Source organism: Numida meleagris, unplaced genomic scaffold, assembly GCF_002078875.1.
Source record: "Numida meleagris isolate 19003 breed g44 Domestic line unplaced genomic scaffold, NumMel1.0 unplaced_Scaffold119, whole genome shotgun sequence".
Lineage (NCBI taxonomy): Eukaryota > Metazoa > Chordata > Aves > Galliformes > Numididae > Numida > Numida meleagris.
Window position 1 is genome coordinate 1,379,713 of NW_018362987.1, and position 27,686 is coordinate 1,407,398.

At 42.6% G+C, this 27,686-nt stretch overlaps 1 protein-coding gene across 1 annotated transcript; it reads left to right on the forward strand.

Moving 5' to 3' along the window:
• On the forward strand, positions 1-27,015 carry A1CF (APOBEC1 complementation factor). The gene is made up of 12 exons (XM_021381861.1): positions 1-116; positions 4,141-4,284; positions 6,881-7,015; positions 7,753-7,883; positions 9,280-9,518; positions 12,690-12,854; positions 16,506-16,603; positions 17,444-17,714; positions 19,123-19,331; positions 21,751-21,887; positions 22,541-22,674; positions 24,688-27,015. The coding sequence occupies exons 2-12, from the start codon at positions 4,186-4,188 to the stop codon at positions 24,837-24,839; spliced, it is 1,770 nt and encodes a 589-aa protein (XP_021237536.1). The 5' UTR covers positions 1-116; positions 4,141-4,185; the 3' UTR covers positions 24,840-27,015.
• Positions 27,016-27,686: the final 671 nt, after the last annotated feature.

The window sequence follows — 27,686 nt, forward strand, 5'->3', positions numbered from 1 at the left end:
GCCACTGAACCTTTGGAGTTTGATATGACGATTGGGGAATAGCCGCAGTGACACGTCGCAAAATCCTCATAATCAAGGAGAGCTATTCCTGAGCGGTGATCTCCCAGATTGCTCAGGTAGGCTGCTGCCCTTGGGATTATCTCGCTGTGAGGTTTTGGGGGGCAAGGAGCAGGCTTGGAGTACCCCCCATGAAAGGGGCCTTTTGGTTGGTCTCCTACACCTGGGTGGGGATGGGGAGGCTGCACCGTGCTCCTTTCCCCACTGAGGTTCCACCATGGGGTGCAAGCCACCAGTGGGGCAGGATCTGGGTGCCCTGAACACCCCATTCTTGCCCCTGAAGCATCTGCCTTGACATTTCAATGAGCAGATAAGGGCATTCGGCATCATCCCTGCCCAGACAGTGGAAGCAGGCAGCTTCTTCTTAGCACTTTACTCAATGCTTGTAGCCTATGGGTGCTAAAAAATGAAGCCAGGCCAGGCTAGGGGGAGGAGGGATTTTCCCTGCACTAATTTGATCTTGATTTATTAAAGTGCAACTTCCGGGGCTGATCATTAGAAACCACTTCAGCAGACTCGCTGTCTTCTTATTCCTCATTCTCTTTGCAAAAGATCAGTCTCATTTTCAATTGCGATTGCTGCTCCTAAAAATCTCACTTTTCACTAATCTCTTCCAAATAGCTGGCTTACTGCCCAATTCTTGATGCTTCCCTCATGCTGTTTTCCTTGGTGAAAGAGGAGGCAGAGGCGGGTGCGGGAGGAGGCTGGCTTCAAAGCATCTGACACATTGTGGTGTTGTAAATCTAATGGGGTGAGGAATGAGGCCAGGCTCAGTACCAGCCATCTCCTCTGATGGTCTTTTTGGGGTGCACTACGTGCATTTAATAATGCAGCTGTTTCCAAGAGAGCAGTCACCTTCTGAAGCAATATTAAAGGCAATTTTTTTTTCCCAAGACTTGCATACTGCAAACACTGCATGTGAGCAGTGCTTTTCCATGCCCCCAAGGCACACTGCACCTAGGGAATTTATATGATTTGCACTTAGATACCTAAAAAAATCCTACTTTCTGTGAGATGACCTGGAAAAAACCTCCTCCCTGGAGAGAAAAGGGATTTCACTCTTGTTGCTTAATTGGACTCTGCCCTGTAGCATGTCCCACCCAAACAGACCTGGTGCATCTCACAGCTGCCCAGGAAACTCTAAGCACTTGATTTGATGAAGAATATGAAGAATGCTTCATATCGTGGATATATATATGGGAAGCTTGCTTGGAGCCCGGAGGGAGAGAAAACTCCAAATCCTCAAAATGAAGGAAGATGAAAACATAAAACAAAATGTTTTCTGCAGTAACTGCATACTTGGGTTATTAGGGCTGTTATATCCTCTGTCTGCATAGGGTTAACTGCATAGGACAGCCTTTGCTGGATGGGTCCAAGCAGCTTGATACATTCAAACAAGAAGGCTCATCGATTGGCACAGGATAAATAGGGTTTTGTTATCTCATTCATGGAAACAGTAACCAGGTTTCTGCGAAAGGCTGCAAGTAGGCGCTGGGCAGAGCAGGGTCCAATCTTTCCTCCACTGCAGGGACAGATGGACAAAGGGACGAAGTCTGCATGCCTTGGCTGGCTGGGAAACGATGCGTAGAAGTGGTTGCAAGGAAGCAAGCGATGTTGTGATGAGTTTGTTTCTCATTGATAAAGGAGTTGGTACACAAAAAAGTGCATTTTCTTGTCTTGGCATTTTAGAGGCTTAATAGCAAACAATAAATTATAACATTTGCTGCAGAGTAGGAAAAATCAAATGAAACAATGCTCTGATTTAAAATCAGACTATTGCCTTCCATTCCTAGTGGCCTGGGGTTCTGGGTCATGGGGCTGTAAGAGCAGTATTGTTAAAAAATTGGTCAGAAATGAATGAGAAGCAGGAGATGCACCTGAACAGTTTGCACATCTGGAGATCCTAATTTCAACATAAACACCTTCTGAATAAAATGCAACACCCTCTGTTCTTTTTAAAAATAGTTTTTATCATTATAGTCATTATTTGCGGCAATCGATCTATGGGTCAAGCCCCTGGAAATGATTGAATTCCAGAACAATTAATTTAATGTTGTTTGTTAAATAATGCTAAAAATACCATCTTAATTTGCTGCAGGCATTCGCACTTCCAAAGAGCAGCCACGAACAGGGAGCGTTCCTCCTGCCAGGGTAGATTTGCTAATTGATTAATGGCTCAGGGAACAAAGAAGGAGGGAAATAATCATGTTTCCTCAGACTCATGACAGCAGCTCTCCTCCTTCTCACTCACCGGGGTGGGGCTGACACCTGCAATAAGGGAAAATGGTTGCAATCCCTCTAAGATAAAGGATGTGGGGTGCACTGGGTCAGCTGTGGGCAGATCTCAGCTCTGAAGGCACAGCATTATGCAGTCACAGCTCCTATGCTCCTGTCAAACCCTAAACCAGGATTGCTCAGCTCCTTTCCACTGGAGTACACAGCTGTCTAGACATGCTGCTCTCAAATAGGCTAAGATCTGCAGGATGCCTTACAAGAAGAGCTCGTCTGGTCTTACCAATTCAGGCAGAAGTCCAAGAGGGATATTGCTCCTGGTATAAATGCATCAACCACGAGATATGTTATTCTCACTCATCACTACAGCTTGCTCTCTCTACTCAACAAGATCTCCTGGACTGAATGTTGCTGGAAATGATGCCAAGGTTTGGGATGGATGTGACACGCCTACCCAGATGACAGGTGTGAAGATATGTGGCACCTAAGGCACCGCAGGCAAATGCATTTGGAGTAGCCAGCCAAGCCATTCAGGAGCAGGGGACAATGCTCTGAGGCTGCCCAACAGAACCGAACCTCAGCTGTTACAGAAACCCACCAAGGCTCATCTGGTCACTCCTCAGCCACATTCCTTCAGCATGGTGGGGAGATGTGCCAGTGGCTCTGCTTGGCCTCAGTGCCTGAGGAAACCCTGCATTGTGCCATGCCAATCCCAGCTCTGCAGCTGTCAGCAGGCATGGAAACTGTGAGCATCAGAGGGGTTCAGTGCTGCTCTTGGCAAAGGCAAAGGTGCATTGGGTCATGGTTGCCTCCCTAGGCTCACTCCATGCTCTGATCTGAACTCACTCCTTCTGATCTGAACAACATGAAAAAAATCAAACACGCTTAAATATGGACTTGATTCTATGAAAGATAACCCAAAACAATAATCAGACTCCAGCTGCTGCGGAGAACATTCAGTTTGCAACTAGAGATGGTAGAGAACTACAGTGCGGTGCAGCCCAGCTCCCAGCACCCGCACATCAGTAGTAATTAAAACACCAGAGATCGTTGGAACAGGACAAAAACAGAGCCAAAGCAACCCACAAACCTGAGAATAAATAGTTCCAAAATCTGTCATTAAGCAGATGTCCTCGAGCTCAGCACTGCGTCTGCAGACCCATGATGCTTGCATGGACTCAAAGTTCACCATTCAGTGCAGCCTGAAACTGTAAGCTGTGAGTTCTCAGAAATACCCCTTTGCCAGCATGTGAGGCCCAATTCAGCTGCAGATTTCAGCTTCATGGTATTTATAGCCCAAAAAATAAACTTGAAAAAAATCTTTAATTAGATATGATTTAAAACTGCAGTTCTGAATCAAAACATCTGAACCCAGGGTTGTTTCTGCCCCGAACCTTGGTACAGATCTGAGCACTCCCATGTTCCTGAGTTTTCAAACACAGGCCAGATCTGATCCTATGTCTCATGTGTATCACAAAGCGCTGGGCATGGCTTGTACCAGACTCCTTTCCAGCACCAGTGGGGTGCTGTGGTGCGGAGGACTCACTGACACATGGTTAAAGTAAGGGCGGGCACCCTGCACTCATTTCCCTCCTAACACACACACACACATGCGTGCAGTCTCACTGGACAAAATCTGTTTGTGAGTTTAAATGCTGTTTACTTTCATGCACCAGGGAAGAGGGGGGTATTTTTGCTTATTCCATGGTCTTTGATTTGTTTTCTTTTTTCATTTTTTTAATCTCAAACTGACTGATTTAGGAAGAATGATCCTGTTAGCTTTCTCAGGAGAGTAGACTTTCTCCTCCTAGCCATATTAATTTTTTTAATTTATCTTAAATTTGATTGCAGTGAGCACCCATAATTAACCTGATTTTTTGCTGATAATCACTCACAATGGAATCAAATCACAAATCCGGGGATGGATTGACCGGCACACAGAAAGAAGCCGCCCTTCGTGCATTAATTCAGCGAACAGGATATAATTTGATCCAGGTAGGAATTCACAGTCACGTCCTTTCATGTGCAGTGTCTGGTTTCATCCTGAAGCACTAGGGGCTCACACAGTGAATCTGTACATGTGAAGTGTTCCATGCTTCTTCCTCTGTCTCTGGTTTTCTCTAGTACACATGTTACACAGAACTGTGTATAATAGGGGCTGTCTTTTACTAAGTAGCATTGGATTCCTCCTCCCAAACTATGGTAGGGGTGAAATAACAATGGAGCACAGCTATGTTTTGTGAGTATAGCTGGTTAGTACAGCTGTCTATATGCCATGGCTGCAGTGCCAGTGGAGCAAGGCAAACCCACTAACCAAAGTTTCAGAAGCGCTTAGGCCCAGATTTGGTCATGGAAAGTCCAGCATGAGAGCCCCAGATCTACATTTTTTTAAGGTCTTTGCATGCATAAAAGTACAGGTGCCTTATCTGCCCAAAGCCAGAGGTTTGCTCCCAGCCTGGCCTTCAGGGTCTCCAAGCACAAAGCCTCCTCTGGTTATGGTACATGGAGAATGGGCACGTCCTTCAAAATCATTTCAAGAAGTCTTCCTTAGTGAGCATGACCAAAACAAACTCATTTTTCAAAAACATTGGGTAGTAATATGACTGACTTCGCACCCTGGAAGAAGTAACTGAAAATGGCGAATTTTAGGCAGGTGCTTGCCATGAACTTGGCCTTGCTTTGCATAGCACTAGAGGGCACAACAACCCAAAGCAAAAGCTGAGACTCCTGGGAAAAAGCATTTTCATATAACCTTTCATCCTGCGCGTGCCTCAAGACCAGACTGACAGCTGCGACTGTTGCACTTGAGAAGCCTTTCTGTAGTACAGAAGATAAATAGCATCTCTCTGTATTAGACTTCCTGTGATTTTCTTTATCCTGATTTTCAGACTTTCATACCATTACATCTGGCAATCGGTCATTCCTAAACCACAGATTCCTGCTTACTCACCCACTCAGAACATTCTTCTTTCTCCCTACCTCTTCCCTTTCTTTCTAACTTAACATTTTCTCTTTTTTTTTTCCCCTCATTTCCTTTTTTGCTTCTCTTTGGGCATTTGTTTCCAACCTAGCTATCGCTGTAGCCAAATACCTTCTTCCTCCATACATCCCAGGGTCCCATGTCTTCACAAAGGGGACAGTGAAGTTCTTCCCTTCCAAGACCTCATCAAGATGAGTTTGGAGAGATGCTGCCTTGAAGCCACAAATGAAGCCACTTTGGATTGTGAATAGACTTTTTTTTTCTCTCCTAGCACACAAGCTCCCGCATATATTGACAAACTGAAAAATGTTAACCGATTGTCTCTCACTTGGCTTAGAATGGGATACTAAGATTATCCAGCCCTTTTCAGATTGTTATCGATGAGATGAGCATTTCTCCAGATGAACAAGGCCTTTTTCCACCCAACCCACCAGTGAAGAGTACAGACGACCGTAATAAAATGTACAACCATCACTTCTAACAAATGACTCAAGAGACAGAAAATCCCATGCCAGCACTGTGCTTAGTTCAGTAAACTGAGATGGGAGAAGTAGCTACAAACATCATGATGTTCTCATTAGTTTTGCTCTGAACATTTATTCATAATTTCAAATAGCTCCATCAATATGCTGTACATACTTGCAAAACAGGGATGAGCATAGCTAATTCAGGGCTGGTTATAAGCTTAGGAAAACTGAAACTAATAGTGGAATATTCTTATTTTCCTGCAAGTACCCCTGCTTGCTGTGGGCTTAAGTCCTTCATGCTTTCTTTGTAAGTCATCCATTCAGGCATTCCCTTTCCTGGAATAATCCAGGGTGGGAAATGACTATAGAAATGTCAGGAGACAAAAAGAGGAGAATGACCAGAGTCCCAGCCCTCCAGGCATAAGGCATCACTGCAGGACAAGGAGAGCAGGAAAGGAAGGGAGAGAAGGGGAGAAGATAGGAGGAAGGAGAGAAAAGAAAGGGAGGAAGGGAGGAAGGAAGGAAGGGAGGGAGGAAGGGAGGGAGGAAGGAAGGAAAAGAGACACAAAGAAAGCGAAAGAAAGTGTAGAAATGAAGGAAAAGAGGAGAACAAGAAGTACAAGAAAGGTGGTTTGAAATAGGAGAGAATAACAGAGAGACACTAGCCTAGGACAAACATAGGCTTAGTGGAAATATTGACTGGTCACATCTTTGGGTATTATTGGGTGCCAAGACCTGCTCCTTGCATAAAGAAACTCCTGGCTAGCCAGGCATCACCTTTTGCCCCAACACTGTCCAAGGAGGTGTTTGTCTCCACTTCAGACATCTGAGTTGTGACAACAATCCTGCACTCGAGCTACCGATGCATGTTTCTTAGAAAAACTCGGATAGGTACAAATCAGACCCTTCACCAGCATAGTAACTTGGATACTTTGGGCACAGATTTGATGGTGGGACAGCCAATGCACGCTGTGTTCTGTTCTCGAGTCCATAAAATGTTGCTCCTTGAGAGGAAGGAGGGTGTTTGCCTCAAGCACTCTGGTAATAGAGTGTGTCATAAATTTCATTCCTCATGAAGGGGTTGATCATATCCATGTTTGAAGTCTGCATTCAAACAATGCTTTCTTTTTTTTTTCCATGGCAGGAAAATGGGCAGAGGAAATATGGTGGCCCACCCCCAGGCTGGGACGGTCCTCCGCCAGAGAGGGGGTGTGAGATCTTCATTGGGAAACTGCCCCGAGACCTTTTTGAGGATGAACTTATACCCCTGTGTGAAAAAGTAAGACTTTGTGGCAGGTGGTTACTGAGCAGAGATTATAGATGCTCAGCTCTGCCTTTCCAGCCTCAACTGGAAGTGATGCGTCCCAGCCTGCCCTTGGCTCAGTGGCAGCCCCTCTGACCTCCTGACACAGTGCCTTCTCACCATGACCAAGGCTGATCTAACACTAGAGCTGGTCCTGCTTAGTGTATGAGGGAGGTTGTTCCCCCTAAATCTGTTTTCAACTGTATAAAACATGCCTTCCTCCACCTAAGAAATGGGCACACCCATCCAATTGCTACACACAAACCTGAGCAGGTGATACCATTCAGACACCAATGGCCATGCAGTCCTATGGCTGCCCCTCAGCCCTCCTGGTTTCTGGTCCTTTTTTTTCCTGATTTCTCTACCGTGTGATGCATCAGTCTCAAAACTAGAGCACAGACTCCTTGATGGGGAGAGAACAGAAATCCTGAGGCTGGTGGCGTCAGTGCTAAACTCCTTCTTAACTCCTCCCTCCCACAACTCTACTCACTTACGCACTTCCTGCCTTTATTTATGACTCTTTCCACTGATCAGAAAATGGCAAGAAAGTAGAATTGTTACTCGTTATATTTATCATTCATTATTAAATAGATGACAGAAGAATCCAAAGAGATCTGACATGATATAGTCAAAGAAGTATCCAGTCTTGTTTAAACACCTCCCACCTTGCTGGCAAACACCTCTTTAGGAATGACTTTTCTTCTGACTTGCAGATTGGCAAAATCTATGAAATGAGAATGATGATGGACTTCAATGGCAACAATAGGGGCTATGCGTTTGTAACCTTCTCAAATAAACAGGAGGCAAGGAATGCAATAAAGCAACTCAATAATTATGAAATTAGGTAAGCGTGGCAAACACTTTCACATTAACTTTAAATCATATAATGCATTAATCTGTGTTAATTAATTTCATTATAGAGAGCATATTTTTCCCTATAGCCTAAAGGAAGGAAGCTTCTTTAGATACTTAAACTTTAGTAGGAAGTCTCTGTTTATTTGCGTGTGCAGTGATTGCTGTATGCTGTAGTCCAAACATAGCACTCAGACTCAAAATCTTGTGCAGGAAATTTCCTCCTTACACAAAAACTAAATAAAAATTCTACTAGAATACTGGAAAAAATACTTTGCTTTGGATCAAATTAACAGATGTCCAACCATTTTTGTTTTTTCCTTCTGGGCTTTCTTTTTGCTGATATATTCCTATCCACAGTGTCTCATGTGAGCTATACTGTCCAGGGAGACAGAGCAATTACAAAAATATATATATATATACATGATAAAAACCAATTGACGAAACAGTGACATTTCCCAATAGGTGGAAACAGAAAATCCCTCCTGTTAGTGACTAAAAATGGGGAACAAAACACACAGAAATCAACAACATATGGGTCCATCAATATATTTTGTTTTGATTTCATCCCCAGTTAGTTTTTTTTTCAGTTCAAAGTGGGATGAGTCAATGTCTCTGCTTAGAAGCGTTTGGAGAGCAACCATTCTGGCAATTTTAAGACTTTCATTTTATTTGTTTTAAATTACAATTGTGTTTGCTTTACTAGCAGTCCTAAGGATGAGCAGGTTGCAAGGCACAAAAGGGATTATGGAAATAAGATTTTTATCAGAGTTTGGAGGGTCTTAAATATCAGACTTCAGCCACTTCTACCTCCTCCTCTTATTCCACTTGTTCCAAAAACTCTTCTCAAGACCTGCAGGAAGTACTTTGAGCACAAAGTGGTGAGCAAAGTGCCCATAAGGAAATTCTTCCTTGTGGTCTGCACCAGCAGTGGGCATCAATAAACTCTGAAATGTTGTGTCCTCATAACAAGGGATTTTCTTTCCCCCAGAATCCCAGCTGTGAGGCTCACTAGGAAGCTACGAGTCACTAGTGGACATAACAAATCCTGCCTTACACTGATGGCAGTTCAAGAGTCCCTGTGATGTCCTAGTTGGTCAGTGTAGTTGCCTGGTAGCAGCTGTTTTTGGAAATAATAGAAGGGAGAACTCCAGGAGTCAAAAGGAAAATTTTGCTCAGGTTTCTCCTTGATCTCAATTCCCTGCTTTACTTTGATGTCAAATCTAGCAGAGCCTTCACTTTGGATCTAGCCCCTTGCATTGAGCAAGACCACCTGAACTTCTGATCCAAACGCAGGAGGAGAAAGCCTTTTGTGTTGGGACAAAAAGGAGAATTTTTTCCCTCTCTCCAAGTGCTTCTGACTAGCAAGCAATATCATTTACCCACAGGAATGGGCGTCTCCTTGGAGTCTGTGCCAGTGTGGACAACTGCCGTCTGTTTGTTGGGGGGATCCCCAAAACAAAGAAAAGAGAGGAAATTTTAGCAGAGATGAAGAAAGTAACAGACGGAGTCGTGGATGTCATTGTCTACCCTAGCGCAGCTGATAAAACCAAAAACCGGGGTTTTGCTTTTGTGGAATATGAAAGCCACCGGGCAGCAGCAATGGCCAGGCGAAAATTGCTCCCAGGTTTGTATGGATGGTGAGGGTGGTAGGGGCAGCTTCAGCTTATCAGATGCATGTGTACACCTTGCAGTACAGAAGTCTCCAACTTTGTAACCAAGGAAGCAAACGCTGCTTGGTTTCTCATCTTGGTTGCCAATGGTTCACTTCAAGCAAGGAGGGACCCCGGTATGCCAGGCTGGCTGCTGGAGATGCCCTGATGCTGGGCTGTGGTGTGGGGGACTCTCTGCAGATCCTCATTTGCTGCCATGCTCATTAGCAAGGCACCTCATTTAGGAACCTGAAATGATTAAAATATAGCTAGATGGATCTAGCTGTGCGTATCCATACAGCCCTGTTATAGGATATATACTATCCTGCGTTTACCTTGGATTCCAAATAAAACATCCATGATCACTTGGGAAGCATCACATGGGGAAGGATCTAGGAACATTTTCAGCTTTGACAATGTACTGAGGATGCTCCTATTTTCCATTTGGGAAAGAAACTTCAAAAGAGGAATTGCTCTAAAATATAAATAATATAGATAATAATTCTATGTCATTCAGTGCTGGGGTCATTGTGAAGCAGAGAGAGGACTGATAGGTGATAAACAAAGGAAACAATTAATATTAATTGCATTTGCATTGATTTCACTGTGGGTTTTTTTTCTCACACTTTTGGTTGCTCAGCTGCTCTGGTACTGCTTTGTCAAAGCCAGCTAACTTGCTAACCCTAACCCTAACCCTTTCTTATCAAGCTTGCCAATCTTCTTTCACTCTTTCTATGTGATGGTCCATTAAAATCATGTCATTTAAGTCATCTTATTGTCAAAAATGAGCATGATTTCAAGTGTTAATATGTATCTTAGTATTAGCTATTGTGGGATATCTCACACTGACTCTTTTTATTCTGTGTTTTCTGCATCAGTTTAGCATGCTCCTAATTAGAGGAATGATTTCTGTTAGTTTGTGCTTCAGCATAGCTTTTCCATGGATTCTATATTGAGAAGGAAGGAAGGAGCAAACACAGGCACCTCCACTGATGGCAGCCTTGAGGGACCAAAGCATTTGAAATCCTGAGCAGAGACAGTGAAACAGATGGGAACAAGCATGTAGCCCTGAACAGCCCTGTACAGTGTGCTAGTGATTTCCAATTTAGGGACATTTTGGTAAACAGTCTGTGGAATTTCAAAGACCTGAGAAGGAGCCAGAGTCTTCTGATGTTGCAAACATATGGGAGGAACTTGAAAAAGGTTTCAAGCCAGGACTGAATGCATCTCCAGCTGATGCGTTGAATGAACGTGAAATAGAATATAATTGTCAAGTTTTTCTTTGACTTTGAAACTCGCTTCTTTCTGAGGGAGCATGTAAAAGAGGTAGAAAAGCTCAAGAAGTAAAATGCTTTCTATGAAAACCTTGTCTTCTCTCCTGGTTGAGTAAGAAGGGGAGAAGACTGGGTTTTAGCAAGCTGATAGTGCAGGAACCAAGCTTACCTCCTTGCTATGAATCAGCCAGATCATCATTTCCGCCACTGAGCTGAAAATGGCAACATAGAAAAAGGAGCATGGCCTGGATGGGACTTTGAGCAACCTGGTCTAGTGGGAGATGTCCTTGCCTATAGCATGGGGGTTGGAACTAGATGATCTTTAAGGTCCCTTCCAACCCAAACCATTCTATGACTCTATGATTTTGCTTTAGCTGGCTGCTTTTAGCTGCCATCTCTTTCTGCCCAAGTCAGACAGAGCAGCACAAAAAGCTGAATGTCAATCCAATGGAGCTCTGCAGGTCCCAGCTCATTCACAAGCCTTCCTAGCAAGGATCAGACCGCTTACATTTTGTTTCTTCAACTTTTCAGTCCTGTTACAAAGGAAAAAAAAATAACAGATCTCCAAATTCTACCTCTTCCCTCCCATTTTCCTGTATTTTGGAGCTCCCATCCCATCTTAGGTGTATTATCCAACTGGAGATGCAAGATAGGATGCCATTTTTATGATCTCTCCAAAAAGGCTTTGTGAGAGTTTTGCTTTCCCTCTGCAAGCTTCTCCCAAGTTTTAGTATGCTTTTAGGCCTTCGAGGACCCAAACTTCATGTCATAAAGATAAGTGAAGAAAAAGAAAACCATAGACAGGCCTGGCTACTCTTTGAGGGAAATCTGCAGAAGAGGCAGACATTTCATTGTTCTGGTGGGAATATCCGGCACTGACCATGTTTCCAAGTCAGAAAATGGTCCCTACTGTGCATCCAAAGCCAAGTTTGCTGGACTGATGAAAATTGTCGGAGAAAAAGCAGGTCACAGAGGACACTAAATGTACAGCTCTGGGTGTTCAGAAGTGGCTGTATTTCAGCCACTCTTGAAGAGGAGCGGGAAGAAGGTCTCCTTGCAGGATATGCAGAAAGGACTGGGAAGTAATGCTCATTCAGCAAGTCACATAGCTTTGAGATGAGGCTGTGCCTTCCAGTTTTCATTATGTATCAAATATCACTAATTGGCTAATCAATTATTTAATGGGTTAGGTAACTCAGTGCAAATGATGATGGATCTCAATGTGATAACACGACAACATCGTTTTTAACTATCTCTTCATTTGCTCTTTTTATTTCCTGCCCCTCAACAGCTCAATCCCCTGTATAAAAAACCCATATGCTTCTCCTTCACATACTAATAATTTTTTGTTTCCCCTCTTTCTACTACTTCTGCTGCAACTTCACCCAATTGTACTGGCAACTACAGTTGTGTAGTTGCAACTTCATGATACTTACACATGGGGACATCTTTACTTTTACTATTTCACTTCATCCACTGGGACTTCTGGATCCCTTTTCAATTATCTGGGGAATTAAAAATTTGCAGCCAACAGGGATCTTTAGAAGAGAAGTACATTCATTAAAATATTTCCCTTTAGAGAGTGCTTCAAGGAATGCAGATGTTAGTGAATCATGCCATATTCACTTTTTTAATTCTGGCTGCTGCATTTCTGCAGCATCTAAGGCATTAGTGGGAGTACCTTGAAAGTGTGACCATCTGCTTTTGGAAATGAGTTAACTAAAAGGCAGTACTTTGTGCTAGAAAGACTTCTTTCAGTTCCTTTTGTAGAATTGCCCTATTCTACTGTTCACACTGCATATGAAATAGTCTGTGAGCAGAAGTGAGAGGAACAAAGCCTGTCTGGCACTGATTATGTCAATCCCTTTAAAGGAAGGATTCAGCTTTGGGGACACCCTATTGCTGTTGACTGGGCAGAACCAGAAGTGGAGGTGGATGAAGACACAATGTCATCAGTAAAAATTCTCTATGTGAGGAACCTCATGCTCTCGACCACTGAAGAGACCATAGAAAAGGAGTTCAACAACATCAAACAAGGTAGGAACCCACTGACATAGTAGCCCTTAAGTAAGTACTGCTACTGCAAATGGAAATAATTTTTCATTCATGAAACTCCAAAGGAAGAGACAAAAATAACTGTTATTCCACTATAAAATGTTTGTGTGTAATGCCACAAAAATTGTCCTTAGGCTGAATGCTCCCAACCAAAAAGTACGTAATATCATTCCACTAAGGGTTGCTAAATTTCCAGCTACTGACACTGTCAACATTTTTATGATGACTGGCAACAGGAAGAGATCTGAAGTGCTGCACATGGATACCCACATCATAAAAATGATTTTGAGTCATCTGTGTCTTCTTTTAAATGAGAGTTAGTAAAACAACTGGGTAGTTTCAGCTTCCTTCCTCAACAGGAAGGAGTGATGACAGAAATAACAGCTGTGATTTAAAACAACTGCTCTTTATCTAATCTAAATGCTGAATTCTATTTTTTTTTGTACCCCAAATTTTCTCCCATAAACTTGTGAATAACCTTTTATAAGGGCATGTAACAACAGGACAAGGGGAAATGGTTTTAAACAGGAAGAGTGTAGATTTAGATGAGATATTAGGAAGACATTCTTTACTGTGAGGGTGGTGAGACACTGGAACAGGTTGCCCAGAGAGGTTGTGGACGCCCCCTCCCTGGAAGCATTCAAGGCCAGGCTGGATGGGGCTTTGAGCAACCTGGTGTAGAGGGAGGTGTTCCTGCCTGTAGCAGGGGGGTTGGAACTAGCTGATCTTAAAGGTCCCTTCCAACCCAAACCATTCTATGATTCTGTAATTTAATGTGGGGAATGATAGTATTCCTTCATGGTATATATTGATATGTATGTGCTCTTAGGGTGAGATTTTCAAAAATCAAATCTTTTTTGGAGGGAGAATAAAAATCCTGCTGGCTTTCAAATGAGATTCTAATTCTGAGTTACTGCAGCTTTAGAAAATTCCACCCAAAAACAACAAAGTAAAAATAACATATTTCTGCAGCTCTCCAAGCCACACAGTCCATTAGGCATTAGTAACTTATGCTTGGCAATGTGAAATTGCCTTTCATCTCATTCCTGTTAACTTCCTTCCATTAATTTTTAAAAATACACTTCAGATCTTTTTTTTCCTTCTCTAACTTTTCATTCCTGACCTATACAATTATTATTTTTTTTTAAGTAGGCTGCAATGCAGAGTTTTTATGAGATTTCTTTATGAGTCTTTTCTGTCCTTCTAATGATACCAGCTAATACCTGAAGTAACCACTAAGTTGTTTCCCCCAAATTAAATGTGTCATCCCATCCTCTTAACTATATCCTCCTTTATTTATTCAGTTCTGTTTCTGATCACTGAACTGCTCACACTCCCCAGGAAAACAATTATATCTATTTGACACTTTGGTGACAGTCATCTGCTTTGCTCCTAAGAATAATTTTCTAGTGATACAGGTTGGTTTGTTTAGCAACAGGGATTAGTACATTAGTTTAAGAACAAATATATTAATTTAGCAAAAGGAATCCGTGAGTGATAGTTCTAAAACTTTCCATTTTCGACTTTAGTGGGTGAATAGTCTTGTTTTCCTCATAATTTTTCACTGGGGACATAATAGAATAATTTTATCTTTTGCCTCAATGATTTTGCCTCACGAGAAGCACAGAAGTCACAACAGACTATTTTTATCTTTTGCCTCAAAAGGTGCAAGGACATCTTCCTCGGATTCCACATATAATGTTTTAAAAGTTGATCACTATGGCATTTCATTTCATTTCATTTTTTGGCATTTCATTTCATTTCATTTTTGGAAAATGGAAATTTTCCAGATTGGGGAAAAGCTAGTAAAAGGCCTCAGTGATGAGGCTGATGGTGGAAAATGGGGAAGAAGTAGGTGGGCACTCAACCACCCTAGATACCACTGAGCATGCCCAAAGGGACACAAGCACATATCTATGAGTCCTTGAAAAAGAATGAATACGTATGCTGATGTGCTGCGTATGCATGTCTGAGCAGTTCAAACTTAGAACCTGAACTCTGAGAGGGTGCACTTACTTGTCAAGTTGCCTGGTGCGCATCGTGAGGAATAAAGGAATGCCACTTTCTAACACCACACTGGAGTTAGAGAGTTTTCCTCCTGGATTTTGAATGACACTAGAACAACAGAAGACTTGCTTCTCTTTTAGTTTGCCTTTTTGTCACTTAATCATTTTACTTTTTATTTTGGAAATTGTATTATTTTTTAAGGACAGCTTTACTTGTTGTGGATGTAACCAGTTCTTAAATTTGTGCCATGCTTTCAAAAAGAAATAGTGTGCCTAAAAGAAGTAAATCCTGAGCTTTGAGGAGAACAGATGCAGTTGGAGTTACAGTGAGAATACAATCAAACAAGTCAGCAGGAGGCTGCAGTGATTCAGCTCCCACTTCGGTTATCTGCCATGTTTGCTTTGTCCCACTTCAATACCGCTCAACTGAGGCATACATTTGATCCAGGGAATTTAGATGCTGTTTGGACAACAAAAAGCCATCCAATCAAAAGGTATGATCCAGAGGTCCCCAGTGCAGAGCAATTATCACCTCACCACATCACCACATGCACCACCAGGAGTACTACTTATACATCTCGAATTGTAATACTGTATAATTATTACCCCTTAAATCTGTGCCAAATTCAGAGCTGAATGGCTTCTGTAGAAATAGGCATCACTGAAAAGCCCTGCTCTCACTCCCAAGAGATTTTGGCAAAAATCCTCTTCCCTGGAAAAGTCTCCATTCAGTTAAATGGGCTCCAGCCATTGTAGCTGAAGCGGGGTGATGCTAAAAGAAGGGTTCAATAATGCAGCACACTCTCAAGGAGGGGAAGGGGGATTTTCAAAACCCAGAGAGCTAATTAAAACCTTGACTTGTAAACAAGGCATCAGCATACAATGCATGTAATTTTGGGCTTAGAAAATAACCGTTTGATCCCAGGAGGACACAAAGGGCTGCTTACCATCTCAGTGCCATTTTGCAGACATGCAGGCTGCTCAGGCTGTGGGCTGGGACAAGCTTCATTTAGCCCCCTGGAGCTCCTAATGCTTCCCTCTAAACTCCAAAGAAATATCTTATCTTCTGCAGTTATTTAAGTAAGTGCTTTCTTGCAGCAATAACATGTGCACCTGTTCAGCTTTAAAAGGGAAGAAACCAATTGAAGAGTCATTCTGCATCCATTAGCTGTATTTCCAAGATATGTTTGGGGGTGTATGTACATACTAAGTGTGTGTGAAAGCACAGCCAGTGATCACACACAATGCTGTTACTTGTAGCTAACCAGGTCCCAGGTGCCCTGCTCAGCCCTTCAGGTCCTGGGGATCTGTCACAGAAGGGAGACACAAAACCAAAGACAGACTCAAACAGAGCATTTTGGACAGGAGCAAACCACTTCAGTTTAATGGCAATCTTGATGGTGTCTGAACAAAGAATGTTTCTATTTTACTTGAAATAATACAGCCATTGTCTTCATTTTTCCATGGTATCTACACTGTAAGAGGTATGAAAACACCATACACTTTCACTCTTCCACTTGGTCAGCTTTTGCTCTCCAAGGGCTCACAGCCCAACACAATTGCTCATTCTGATCTATACTTTCCAACAAACACCTATTTTCAACTAATATTCCAATGTTTTCCATAGGTGCAGTAGAGAGAGTAAAGAAAATCAGGGACTACGCCTTTGTGCACTTTAACAAAAGAGAAGATGCAGTCGATGCTATGAAAGCCTTGAATGGGAAGGTAAAGCTGCTGTAAATTCCAATTTGTGGGACTTATTTGCACAATAATGCATATAGTGCAGCTAAAACAAAGCTGCCTGGCTTATTAGCTACAAAAACATCCTGAAGGTCCTAGCTTTTTTCAGTTCACAGGTTGATTTTATGGTCTCAAATTCTATTTCCAGTAACCCAAATGCTCACAAACTTTATTTTGGCTTCTTTCATTTTGCATTCATGATCAGTGTTTGCCCAGATCAGACTGTAGTTCACTGCTCTGAAAAAAGACAGAGCAGTGCCAAAATGAGATCTAGAAAAAGAAAAGTTTTGTGTTCCCTTGGCTTGTGCTCCCATACTTGGTTCACGTCCACCAACAGAAACACTGGAAAGGAAGCATGTGAATGGCAAAGAGGGACAAACAAGGTCAACTCTAAACAGCTGCTCCAAATTTGGAGGCAGACTTGCCAGGAGGTACTGTACAGTGCAATTCATGGTGCTGTAATGCAAGAGTTTTTCCCAAAGAGGTGTTAACCCTGTTCCTATGTTTAGTGCTGCTGCTGTGCCTCATAGGAGAAAATATAATCTGGCTGATCTACATACTGCTTTGCAGGAAAGGGAAACTTTTCAAAAGGCTTCACAACTTTGCTAATTCAGTTAATTAGTCCCTGTCAGGGATGCTCTCTACAGGCTGAATATTCACTCACCCAGTGCCTTCTTCCACCCTTGGAAGGAGATTTGGTCTGATGTAGGTGGCTTTCTCTATTTTCCCATTCTATTATTAAATCACATGGAGAAACTGCCTTCTTAGGATAATCCTTGTGCATTTTGGAGACTGCCTCACCCTTGTGCTTCCTCTGGTGTGCAGGTGCTGGACGGGTCCCCCATTGAGGTGACATTAGCCAAACCCGTTGACAAGGACAGCTATGTTCGATACACCCGGGGCACAGGTGGCAGAGGAGCTGTGTTGCAGGGAGAATATACCTATGCCTTTGGCCAGGTCTATGACCCTGCTGCCACCTACTTGGGTGCCCCAGTGTTCTACGCACCTCAAGCCTATACAGCCATACCCAGTCTCCACTTCCCAGCCACCAAGGGGCTCAGCAGCAGGAACATCATCCGGCCCCCATCCGTCCGAGGTAACTCCAGACTTGAAGATACTCAGCTCTAGCAAACCAACTCTTCCTGCATTTGGGGGCTATTCCCTTGTTCAATTTGGGGCTTTGGCTTTGCCCTGGATCCTGCATCCCTTTGAGAGAGGGACAGAAAAGAGTTTGTAGTCTCTGTCCTTCCCAAAAGACATGGTCATATTCCAGCAGATTAATCAGGGAATGAAAAAATAACCATTGAAACAGCTTCCAGATCACTCTCCTTCCAGGGTAAATAAACTGAGAATCCTCCTGGTTTTGCCCCAGCAGGGAAAAACAAATAAGACAATTTTCCTTGCCCTTCAAAGCCAGCTCCCTCAACCAGCCACCGGCAGAGCCCTTTGCAGTGGATCCCCTTCGCTTTGAAACCCACAAGGAAATTTTTACCAGTCCTAGTGTTTTCTGACCCAAGCTACCGCGTTTCCCAGTGAGTTTAAAATTGTGATGAAGCAGTGTAAGGAGCCAGAACAGAAAGCAAGAAAGCCATTAATATTGTGCTTTGGGATATGTGTTTTATTTAATTTATTTTTATATAATAATTTTTGTAATTATTTAATTTTCTGAGAATTTTATCTAATAATATTTTAATTAATTATCTAATAGTAAGCAGTCTATGAGAACAGGGAATATTTCTGAAAGTTGCTGACGTTCTGTCTTTGAACCCATATGATGACATATAGGACCAAACCAAATCCCACAGTCAGGTATCCCCAGTTGCAGTCAACCTCTGGTACGTGCAAAATTAAGTATGGGGGCTAACACAAAAAATAAATAGACATGCCCTTTGGTCTCTCTTCCAAAAATAATGCCAGTGGCAGCAACCTTGTGTCTTCAGCCCATAGCCAATGGGAACTCAACGTGGCTAAGTTGCCAGCCCACCAACCCTCTCTTGCCTTTCATTCTCCCCAGACTCCCAAGCATGTTTCCTTAAACAAAAATGTAATGGGGGTTGAAAAATGGGCTTTGTCTCATATAAGGAAGGAGCTGTCAAATTTCTGAGTTCCTCAAGAAACTGAAGTTATATTGGTGGGTGGTGAGTGACATCTAACTTTTGATTACAAATCTGGTTAGAAAAGTGTCACAAAATAAAAACTGACATGTGCATGAGCTGGGTGGAACATTACACCTCCCCTTGGCTGCATAGAGCAGAGGAGATGGAACTGGGTCAGGAAGAAGCAGGGTTCCCCCAGCACTTCACACCTCCTCCCATTCCAGTCCCGAAAGAAGCAGCAATGATGCAGAGCCATAGCAATAGACTGCTGAGGGCATCTGCCTATCTCCTTCCCAAACTCCCGCTTCCCAAGCCAAAAGTTAGTGAGCCTAACTTTTCCATTTCAGGGACAATCAGGGTAACTTTTCCGGTGATTTGATTCAGTTTAATGCCTTCTTACATTCCTAGAAATTTACATGAATGTACCTGTAGGGGCTGCGGGAGTTAGAGGACTGGGAGGTCGCGGCTATCTGGTGTACACGGGCCTGGGGCGTGGATACCAGCTCAAAGGAGAAAAGAGGGGAGAGGATAAACTCTACGACCTCTTGCCAGGAATGGAGCTTACGCCAATGAACCACATCACGCTAAAGCCCCAAGGCATCAAACTTGCTCCTCAGGTATGTGCACAAAAGGTAGGCCAGGGAACTTAGCCTAAATTGCTTCCAGAAAAACAGCCCCTGCTTGAATTCGCATTGTTCATTGAAAACTACATCCATTCATAAATCTCTAAATACATGAAACAAAGATAAGAGCACTATTTGCATCCTGCAGTGTGCATTCACCTTGCTGGAGGACAGTTCCTGCTCTCCTTTGAGGGACAATTCTTATGAGCTCCCATAGGCACATGATGAAATCCAGTCACGATTCTCCCTCCTTAAAAGCACTGTGGAGTAAGGAAATTCTCACCTAAAACAGACACAATAAATAAATTGCGTCACTTAGGACTTCAACAAGGAACAATTTCACACAAATAGAAAAATAATAGCATCTTTGCTGGGAAAAAAAATAGAATCATCTGTTTTCCAAACTGGCCCTGGCATTGCACAGAGCTCTGCTGCCACAATGCTATTACTCCAGTGCAATACAAAGAAGGAAAAATAATGGAGTACCCTCTCTAGGTGTATATGTGCACATCAGCTCGTGCTATCTCCCATGATAATGGCAGGAGAGCAGGGCTTGACTGATGCCAAGAGACAAAATCCCAAGTCACAGATGCGTGAGCCAGCCGAACGCTGCAGCTCAAGATGCATGAGGAGCCTTTAGTATGGTTGTGTGCATGGCAATGGGACTGACAGCTAGGTATGGAGCAGAACAAACCCAGAACAAGGTCCCAAGGTTTCACAGGTCCCCTCTCTTATGGCAACTCCCCTCCCCTTGAATCATCCAAGGTAATGCTAGAAGTAAGTTGCACCCTGGATATGAAAACATATCTCTGTCTGATAACATTTAAACTGCCACAGCATCCCATTTGCCAAATGTCTATGAAAACAACCTCTTCTCCTTTAGAAGCCTGCAGAATGGGTTTTTCCTCCCTCTGCAAAGTTTCACTGTCCTTTACTCCAAGTTATCAGTGTATAAGAGGAGTGAAATAGCCTGACCACTGCTGCACTTACTTACACTGCCTTGCTCTTCCAACCCAAGATGAACCCCTCCACCACTAGGTCAGTGTGTGCCAGACAACACAGAAACAGCATTGGCCACTCACAACACTAAATCTGGGGGCACATTTTGCCAACAGCTGAGTCCCCTAATTGCTCACTACTGCCATTTTGCAACAGTGCATCCCACTCAGTCACAGCTTATTTTGAGACAACCTCATTCATACCTGTCATCTGGACCCTGAAGCCTAGCTAGGGAGCTCCATGTTTATAAATGCATCTCTGTCACCGAGAATTTACATGGTGATGTAACATGGCAAAAACAGCATCCATACAAAGACTTTGGGACAGCAGGGAACAATTGTTACTGCAGCCAAGAAATGTGATGAACTGGTTGGGGTATATGCACAGAGCAGCAAACTTCAAAGCTACAGTTACAAGATGTAAAGCAGCGTTAACATTTACATTTTGCATGTATTTTTTAAATAAGGTGTGCTGCAGAAAGGCTCAAGTTGTAGATACTGAGGGTCTCTAGTCTGACCCAGTTCTCAGCTTCATGCTCAGGGACATTCCTATTTCAACAGACGACCAGAACTTTTGATCTTCTGTCCCGCTTTGGGGTGCCAAGTTGCCTTCCTGTGTCACTGAGATGCAGAGCCTTCTGGCACTGAAAAATGTCTGGGAAGACTCCACCTTCTGCTCAGTAGGAAGAGCCCCAAAAGCCGGTGACTCCTCAGCTGAGCATTGAGCCTGGTGGAGTTATCCCCATTGCCAGTGGGGAGCACAGGAGCATGGCATGGCATCAGACTCATCTAGGACAGATAGCCAGTGGGTTAAAAATAGGAATACAAAGCAGAACCAAGAGCATTTCCAGAGAGTGATTCCCAATTACTGTGGAATAAGCTGTTCTAAGTCCAAGGGCAATGTGATTCAGCATTTCTCTTTCAAACAAGGAGTAGAAATTGTCTACTGAAGCCTGAATAATTAATTGGATGGAAACACAGCCTTTTCTTCTTTCTTTACACTGTACCCATCAAGGGAGGGAGGCACCAGAGCAGTGAAGATAAATGCAACTGTGGTACTTTTAGAGTGTTAAAAGACATACATAGATGGAGCTTCTGGGGAGAATTTGGAGAAAACTGTGCAGATAACAGAATGAAATGGCTGAGCAGCAAAATGACTTCCAACTTAATGGGGTAAAAATTAGCTTCTAGAATTGAGGCATTTTTAAGGTGCAAAATGTTTAGATGAATCTTGTATTTCAAGGTGAGCTGTAGTATCCTACCTGCTGTTTATTTTTACATTGAGACTTGAAGAAACTGTCTCTGCACCCTGGAAAACCCTCCGGCAGGGAGTAGGTTGAGCAGTGCAGGGGCTGGAGCTGGGGCAAGGAGCTATGTGCAGCAATTAACCTGAGCAAATCCCTTCTTCCTCCTAGATCTTGGAAGATATCTGTCAGAAAAATAATTGGGGACAGCCTGTTTACCAGCTCCATTCTGCAATTGGCCAAGACCAAAGACAGCTCTTCCTGTACAAAATCACCATCCCTGCCCTCGCCAGCCAGAACCCCACCATGTATGTAACTATCTGAGTTTTTTGAATTTTTTAAAAGCGCATTTAACATAACATCTCTGCAAGATACAATAGCACAAGTCTCTATTTACAGGGTTTTTGTGTTGATTTTTTTTAGATATTAGGGAGAAAATCGTCCTTAAGCAAAAAAATGACGATAATGATGTCTGCCATGTTTAGTGGGCTCTTTATGTTGGTTCAAGAATTTCAGAAAGCCAGAAATTAGCAGGCAAAGGAGTGCATTGTAGAAGGAAAATGAAACATACAACAGTCTACAAAGGAAAAAGAAAACAACTGGTAGGAGCATTATGCTAATTAGGCTCCAAATATGATCTTAAGCACTTCTGATCTGAAATATTGTTTGTGGTATATTTTAACAAGAACAAAAGACTGCAGCAGGGTTTCTTTTGGACTGAAAATAGACAACATGCTCTGAAAAGATGTTGTGACCAAAATCAACGCAGGACTGATAATCTCAGTAAATAAACAGGGCTGCTACAAGGAGAGGGGTAGTGTTAATGCATCAGCACAATAACACGATGATTCTATTTGATGTGTGGTATCATGCTAACTATGGTTGGATTAAAATGTTATGCAGGAAAGGCCTAGAGAACAAAAAAAAAAACAGGCAAGCTAATAGGTTGTTGTGTTCACAGGCATCCCTTCACACCTCCCAAGCTCAGCGCCTATATTGATGAAGCCAAAACCTATGCTGCAGAGTACACCCTGCAGACACTGGGGATGCCCACTGAAGGAGCAGAGGTGCCTCCTGCAGCACCGTCTTTTCCAGGTACATGAATGTCTGTATAGCAGAGGTCTCCTACAGTGTTATTTTTCCTACATTATTCCTCATATATATCAGAAATTAACACACTCATGGCTGCTGAGGACAGACCTGGCCATGCTCCAGGTTGTGGATGCCTCCTTTCAAAGGGAGCTCCAAGGAGGACACAGGACCAGATGTTTTCCATATCTGTGATGCATCACCTCTGTGGACCTGATGGCTGTGCCCAAGCCAGTGCCACTCTAGTTGACTGATCCATGGTCAGTCATCCTCCTCTAGCATTCCAGTTCCCTTTGAATCAACATGCTGAGTTTCACTTGCCAAAAAAAAATGGCACAGCCGTGAAAGCCAGATCTGATCCCCTCTCTCTCCCACTTCTACAGGGAGGTTTATTTTTCCAATTTGGGAGTTTGTTCCCAACAACTCTTGTAACAACCCAAAAGAGCTTGGGAAATCGTGGAAAAAATAAGCCAGGAGCAGGAATCCAGCTTGCAGGCATTGCACAGTGCTCTCCAGCATAACAAATATTCTGATGTAGTAGGAACAGTATTTGCCAAGCTGCGCAAGAGGAATGCATTAGTCATTACTACTGAATTGTTTGGAGTGTCTCAAGGATGGATTAAAAAAAAATCTATCCATCTTCCTGCCACAGGAGTCCACAAAAGCCACAGAAAAATCAATTTGTCTGGGTTTGTGCAGGCTTCCGCAATGTGGAAACCAAATGGGCTCTTTATTGAATCCAGTCCCCACTTACTGCTTAATTATAATCTCTCATTTTTCTTTCATCCACCCTTATTTATTTATCTTGGAAACTCAACAAACAGACACACATTAATATTTCTGCCAGCAGCACACACAGGTGCTTGGTCTGCACTCACTAGAGTCCCACACAGCTCAGGCCATGTCCAGGTAGCAGCTCATTTCTCTTTGTATTGTGCCAGACACATTTCAAACAACAAATTTCTCATTTCCCAACTTTGCTTTGCTTCCTCACTTTGCTGATGGAAAGAAAATACTTTAAGCGATCACAACATTCAAGTCATCATAAATCTTTCATGGTTCGCCCCAGGGTACCACCTTCAAGGTGGCAAGGTACTCCTGGAGTTACCCAGTATCTCCATTTCCTGCCCTAAGAAAACTGCAGATCTGACTGACCTTGAGTCAATTCCAGAGGGCTGGTGAGAGATTTTGGATCCTAGGATGTATAGTCTGGTAGCAGAGCCAACAGGCACTCCAGCTACTCTGCCCATTTTGGGGCTTCATCTCAGTTCTTCATTCATTCATAGCAAAATATTGTGGTTTGGTTGACAAGTTACTATATATACTCTGCTTTCAGACAAAGCAGCCCCAAATGATGTTTGTTTTCCCAATGATTCATTTTAAGTCAGCAAAGCTAACATTTTCCCATAGAAAATTTCAAAGTGTTGAATCCCCATTTCCCATTAGAAATTGACAGGAAAAAAATCCAGTTTGCTAAATATTTTCTCCCCTATACTGCATAGAGGATTTTTCCTCCTCTCTAATGTGGCTGTCCCAAATTGCATGTATTTTGACCATGAAGGATGTTAGAGCTATGTTCTTCCCCAGCTGCACCAATGTCTTCTCTATGAAACATGACCAAGTTTTTCCTGCAGTGCTTCATTTCCTTTGTCATGTGTGGGAAGCTGTGTACAGAGCAACACTAGCAGCCTCTTAGCTCAGAGATAATTGAAGCCTACAGAAGAATATTCAACAGAGAGGGGATTTTTTCCGGCAGTGTGTTTAACAAATCACAGGTGAGAAAATGCACTAATTTTCCAGCTGCAGTTGTCAGATTTATTACCTTTAATGTGGAGGAAAAACATGCAAGGAGTGACATGCTTAATCTAATCAGATTATCGCTTCCTTCCCTTTAATAAATTCATTGTTTCCTACATGATTCCTATTGACAACATCTTTCCCATCAAAAAAGCACCAAGAAGTGGTAGATTTTTAATGCTTTTTCATGAATCCACATTTCTTCTCTGTTTTCCCTTGCAGGATACACCATTGCTAATGCCACCACGACAGTCACAGCCACTCAGCTCAAACAGGCAGTGACGATGGGACAGGATTTGGCCACGTATGCAGCGTACGAAGCCTACCCTGCCTTCACAGTTGCTGCACGAAGTGATGGCTATGGAGCATTTTAGTCCTGTCTTTGGGAGTTTCCTTAAATCAGACACTTCTCAGTCTGGTAATTCTTACGCCCTCATGATTTTAATCTAATCTGTCACCTGATGTTAATTTTTAGAGTTTCATTCTCTTAGTTCTTTATTTTCATAGTAGGACATTAAGGAAAAAGGATAAATTAAAAAAATCACTCAAAATTAGATTTCACATTAGAAAGCAAAATCTCAGCCCAGAAAATTAGTGGTTCTCAGGTGTGTGTATATATATGTGTATATGTGTATATACATATGAGTACAAACACCATTGTGTGTGTGTTTACAAGCAACAAACCATGCTGAAATCAGCCTTTCCCCTGGAGGTTGTGATGTGGGACCGGGGAAGGAGAGGGTGTCCGAGTAATCCCCAGTACACAGCAAGACTATCCTCCATTTACCCCAAACCATCAGCCAGGCATACCCCAGAATTTCTCCAACGCAGAATTTCTCCAGCCAAGGGAAAGAGCCATCGATCACAAATGTGTCTGCTCAGGCTTCCAGGCTTCTTTGTACTCTCTTTAATGCTAATCTAATTTTAAAGCAAGAGGAAAGCATTCAGGAGAGTTTTGTCTCTAGCTTTGCTACTTCCCAGTTGTACCTACAATCACAAAACCATGAATAATGGCTTTTTTTCCCACCTCTTATCCAGTGACATATTCAGTGAAAAACAGGAACATTTTTTCAACTATTAAGGCTGAGGACCAGAGAAGTGCTATTTATTCAGGCCAGTTCTCTACTTAATTAGACCACGAGAGCTCACCCATTGCCTGGTAATAAGAGGCACCGCTACACAAAAAAAATGATAGACAAGTAACTTTTTCAACAGAGTAGAAAGAGCCCTGTCTGGTAGATAACACTGCATTATGCATTAAAGCAACGCTGCTGTGATTGTTGTAAAAGTTAATTTGGCAGAATGGGCTTCACTGGGGCAACTCACCTCTGTCAGCAGTGCACTTTTTGTGCTGGTAAGCAGTGTGTCCATATGCCTTGGGGATGCTGAGAGTTCCCTCTGGTTTATGTCAGGAGGGAATTGTCCCTTTATTTTAGCCACAGGAGGAAGGAATAACAATTCCTTAAGATACAGGATAAAGCTGCTATTAGATAACTGTAGCGCACGCTTTAATCCTCTAGCCCATGCACACTAAGAAAACTTGAAACAGCTCAGTCTTGCATTCTAACCTGGAGAATTTGTGACCTGAAAGGCTGAATCCTTGCATGGTTCTACCACAGTACTTCCTCATCTCTAAATTTTCCTCCTTTGGAGGGTGAACCCGAGTTTCTTACCCAAAATCATAGTAGCAGAAGTCACCCAGGGTGGGCTGCAATGCCCATCAGTTCCAACTGATCTGGCCCCAAATTTACCATCCAGCCTAGATGAGGTACTGTGGCACCAGTAGAGCGAGTAGTTCTGTCATTTGAAATGGAGCTTTTCCCACATCCCTATAGCTGTACCAACTATAATGGTCTGGGGCAAGGTGCTGATGAGCAAGCTCCAAGTGTTTTGCATTCTCCTACTTGGGCTGACTTGATTTTGCTTAGGAATGGAACAAAAACATATAAACTGTATAGTTTGTGGCACTATGAGACTATTTCTATTTATAAAGTAGCTCATTAGGGTAGTCCAAAAGGTATTACAGCCCTCTGTGGTTACTGTTCAGCACACTTTGATTTACAGAAAATGACAATCCTGTTCACAGAGGCTGAAATAACCAAGAGTGTTAACGGTATTGTGGCTTTATTTTCTCTTCTGTCTGTGTATTTTGTGTTTGAGAAAACTGCCAATGAGTAATATATCTACGTCTCTCTAAGAAGAAAATGCTAAGATTGGCAGAAAACATTTCTTGCTTTCCATGTTCAGCAACTTTCGTCTGCTTTTTCAGTTATTTATATAAGTTCAGAAAGATGTCAAAGAAAAGGGCAAGAAACAGTATTAAAAAGTGTGTGCATGAAGCACTTATTTTTGTACACAGTACAATATTTGTATAGAGTTTTAACACTATGAAGTGTAGAAAAATCACATCATCCATTTACTGGAGGACAATTGTGTATGTTTAAAGAGAATGTAGTGAAAATAGCATCTCAATCATCCGATATAAGGAAATTATAACCGGGATTAAATTCTGTGAAGCAAATCTGTAATTCTAGAGTAATCAAAGGGCATTGACTGGACTTTGAAATATCATTAAAACTTTTTAAACCAATATGAATGCCTCAGTTCATTCATACCTTAAGTTTTATCTAAAAGGGTCATCCCATGCACTGTAAATAAAAGCACACTTTGCTCTGGAGGAATCAATCTAAGGTCATGCAGACAAGGTCACAAACTGCTTGGCAATGCTGAGTGTTTTCAACGCACATTTTGGTGCCACTGGCATTTCCAAGCAGCAGAAAATATTGTTACAATTCTGCACTATTACATTAAAAATCAAGAGTTCGGGGTTCTTCTTCTCCATCTCTTTGGCCAACAATTATTTCCTTGCCACTGCAGGAAGCACTTTTGTGATAAATGTATGACCTTTGCTCCTTACTTGATCCTAGCTAAGATGTCTTGGGGTGAAAAGTAAGAGGACAGATAGGATGATAGAGCATTTAGAGCTGCTCCCACCATGGGAAGAGCCTGTCACCAGGTCTCCGATGGGTAAATCTGCTACCACCTTGGCCCTTTGAAGAGGATAAGGACTTGAAAGATTTTTAACAGCTGAATTACTGAGCGGTAGAAATTCCTGCTTCCACACCCAACATTCAAACAGCGCTAGCCCTCAGTTCTTGTTTTGCACGTTTGGGACCTTTCTCCAGAGAGATCCTAACCCCAAGAAATATGAGAAAACCTAT

Coding starts and splice junctions, on each gene's coding strand:
- A1CF (XM_021381861.1), top strand. CDS start 4,186: ATGGAATCAAATCACAAATCCGGGGATGGATTGACCGGCACACAGAAA. Junction 7,884..9,279: donor CTCAATAATTATGAAATTAG/GTAAGCGTGGCA, acceptor ATTTACCCACAG/GAATGGGCGTCTCCTTGGAG. Junction 9,519..12,689: donor CAGGCGAAAATTGCTCCCAG/GTTTGTATGGAT, acceptor ATCCCTTTAAAG/GAAGGATTCAGCTTTGGGGA.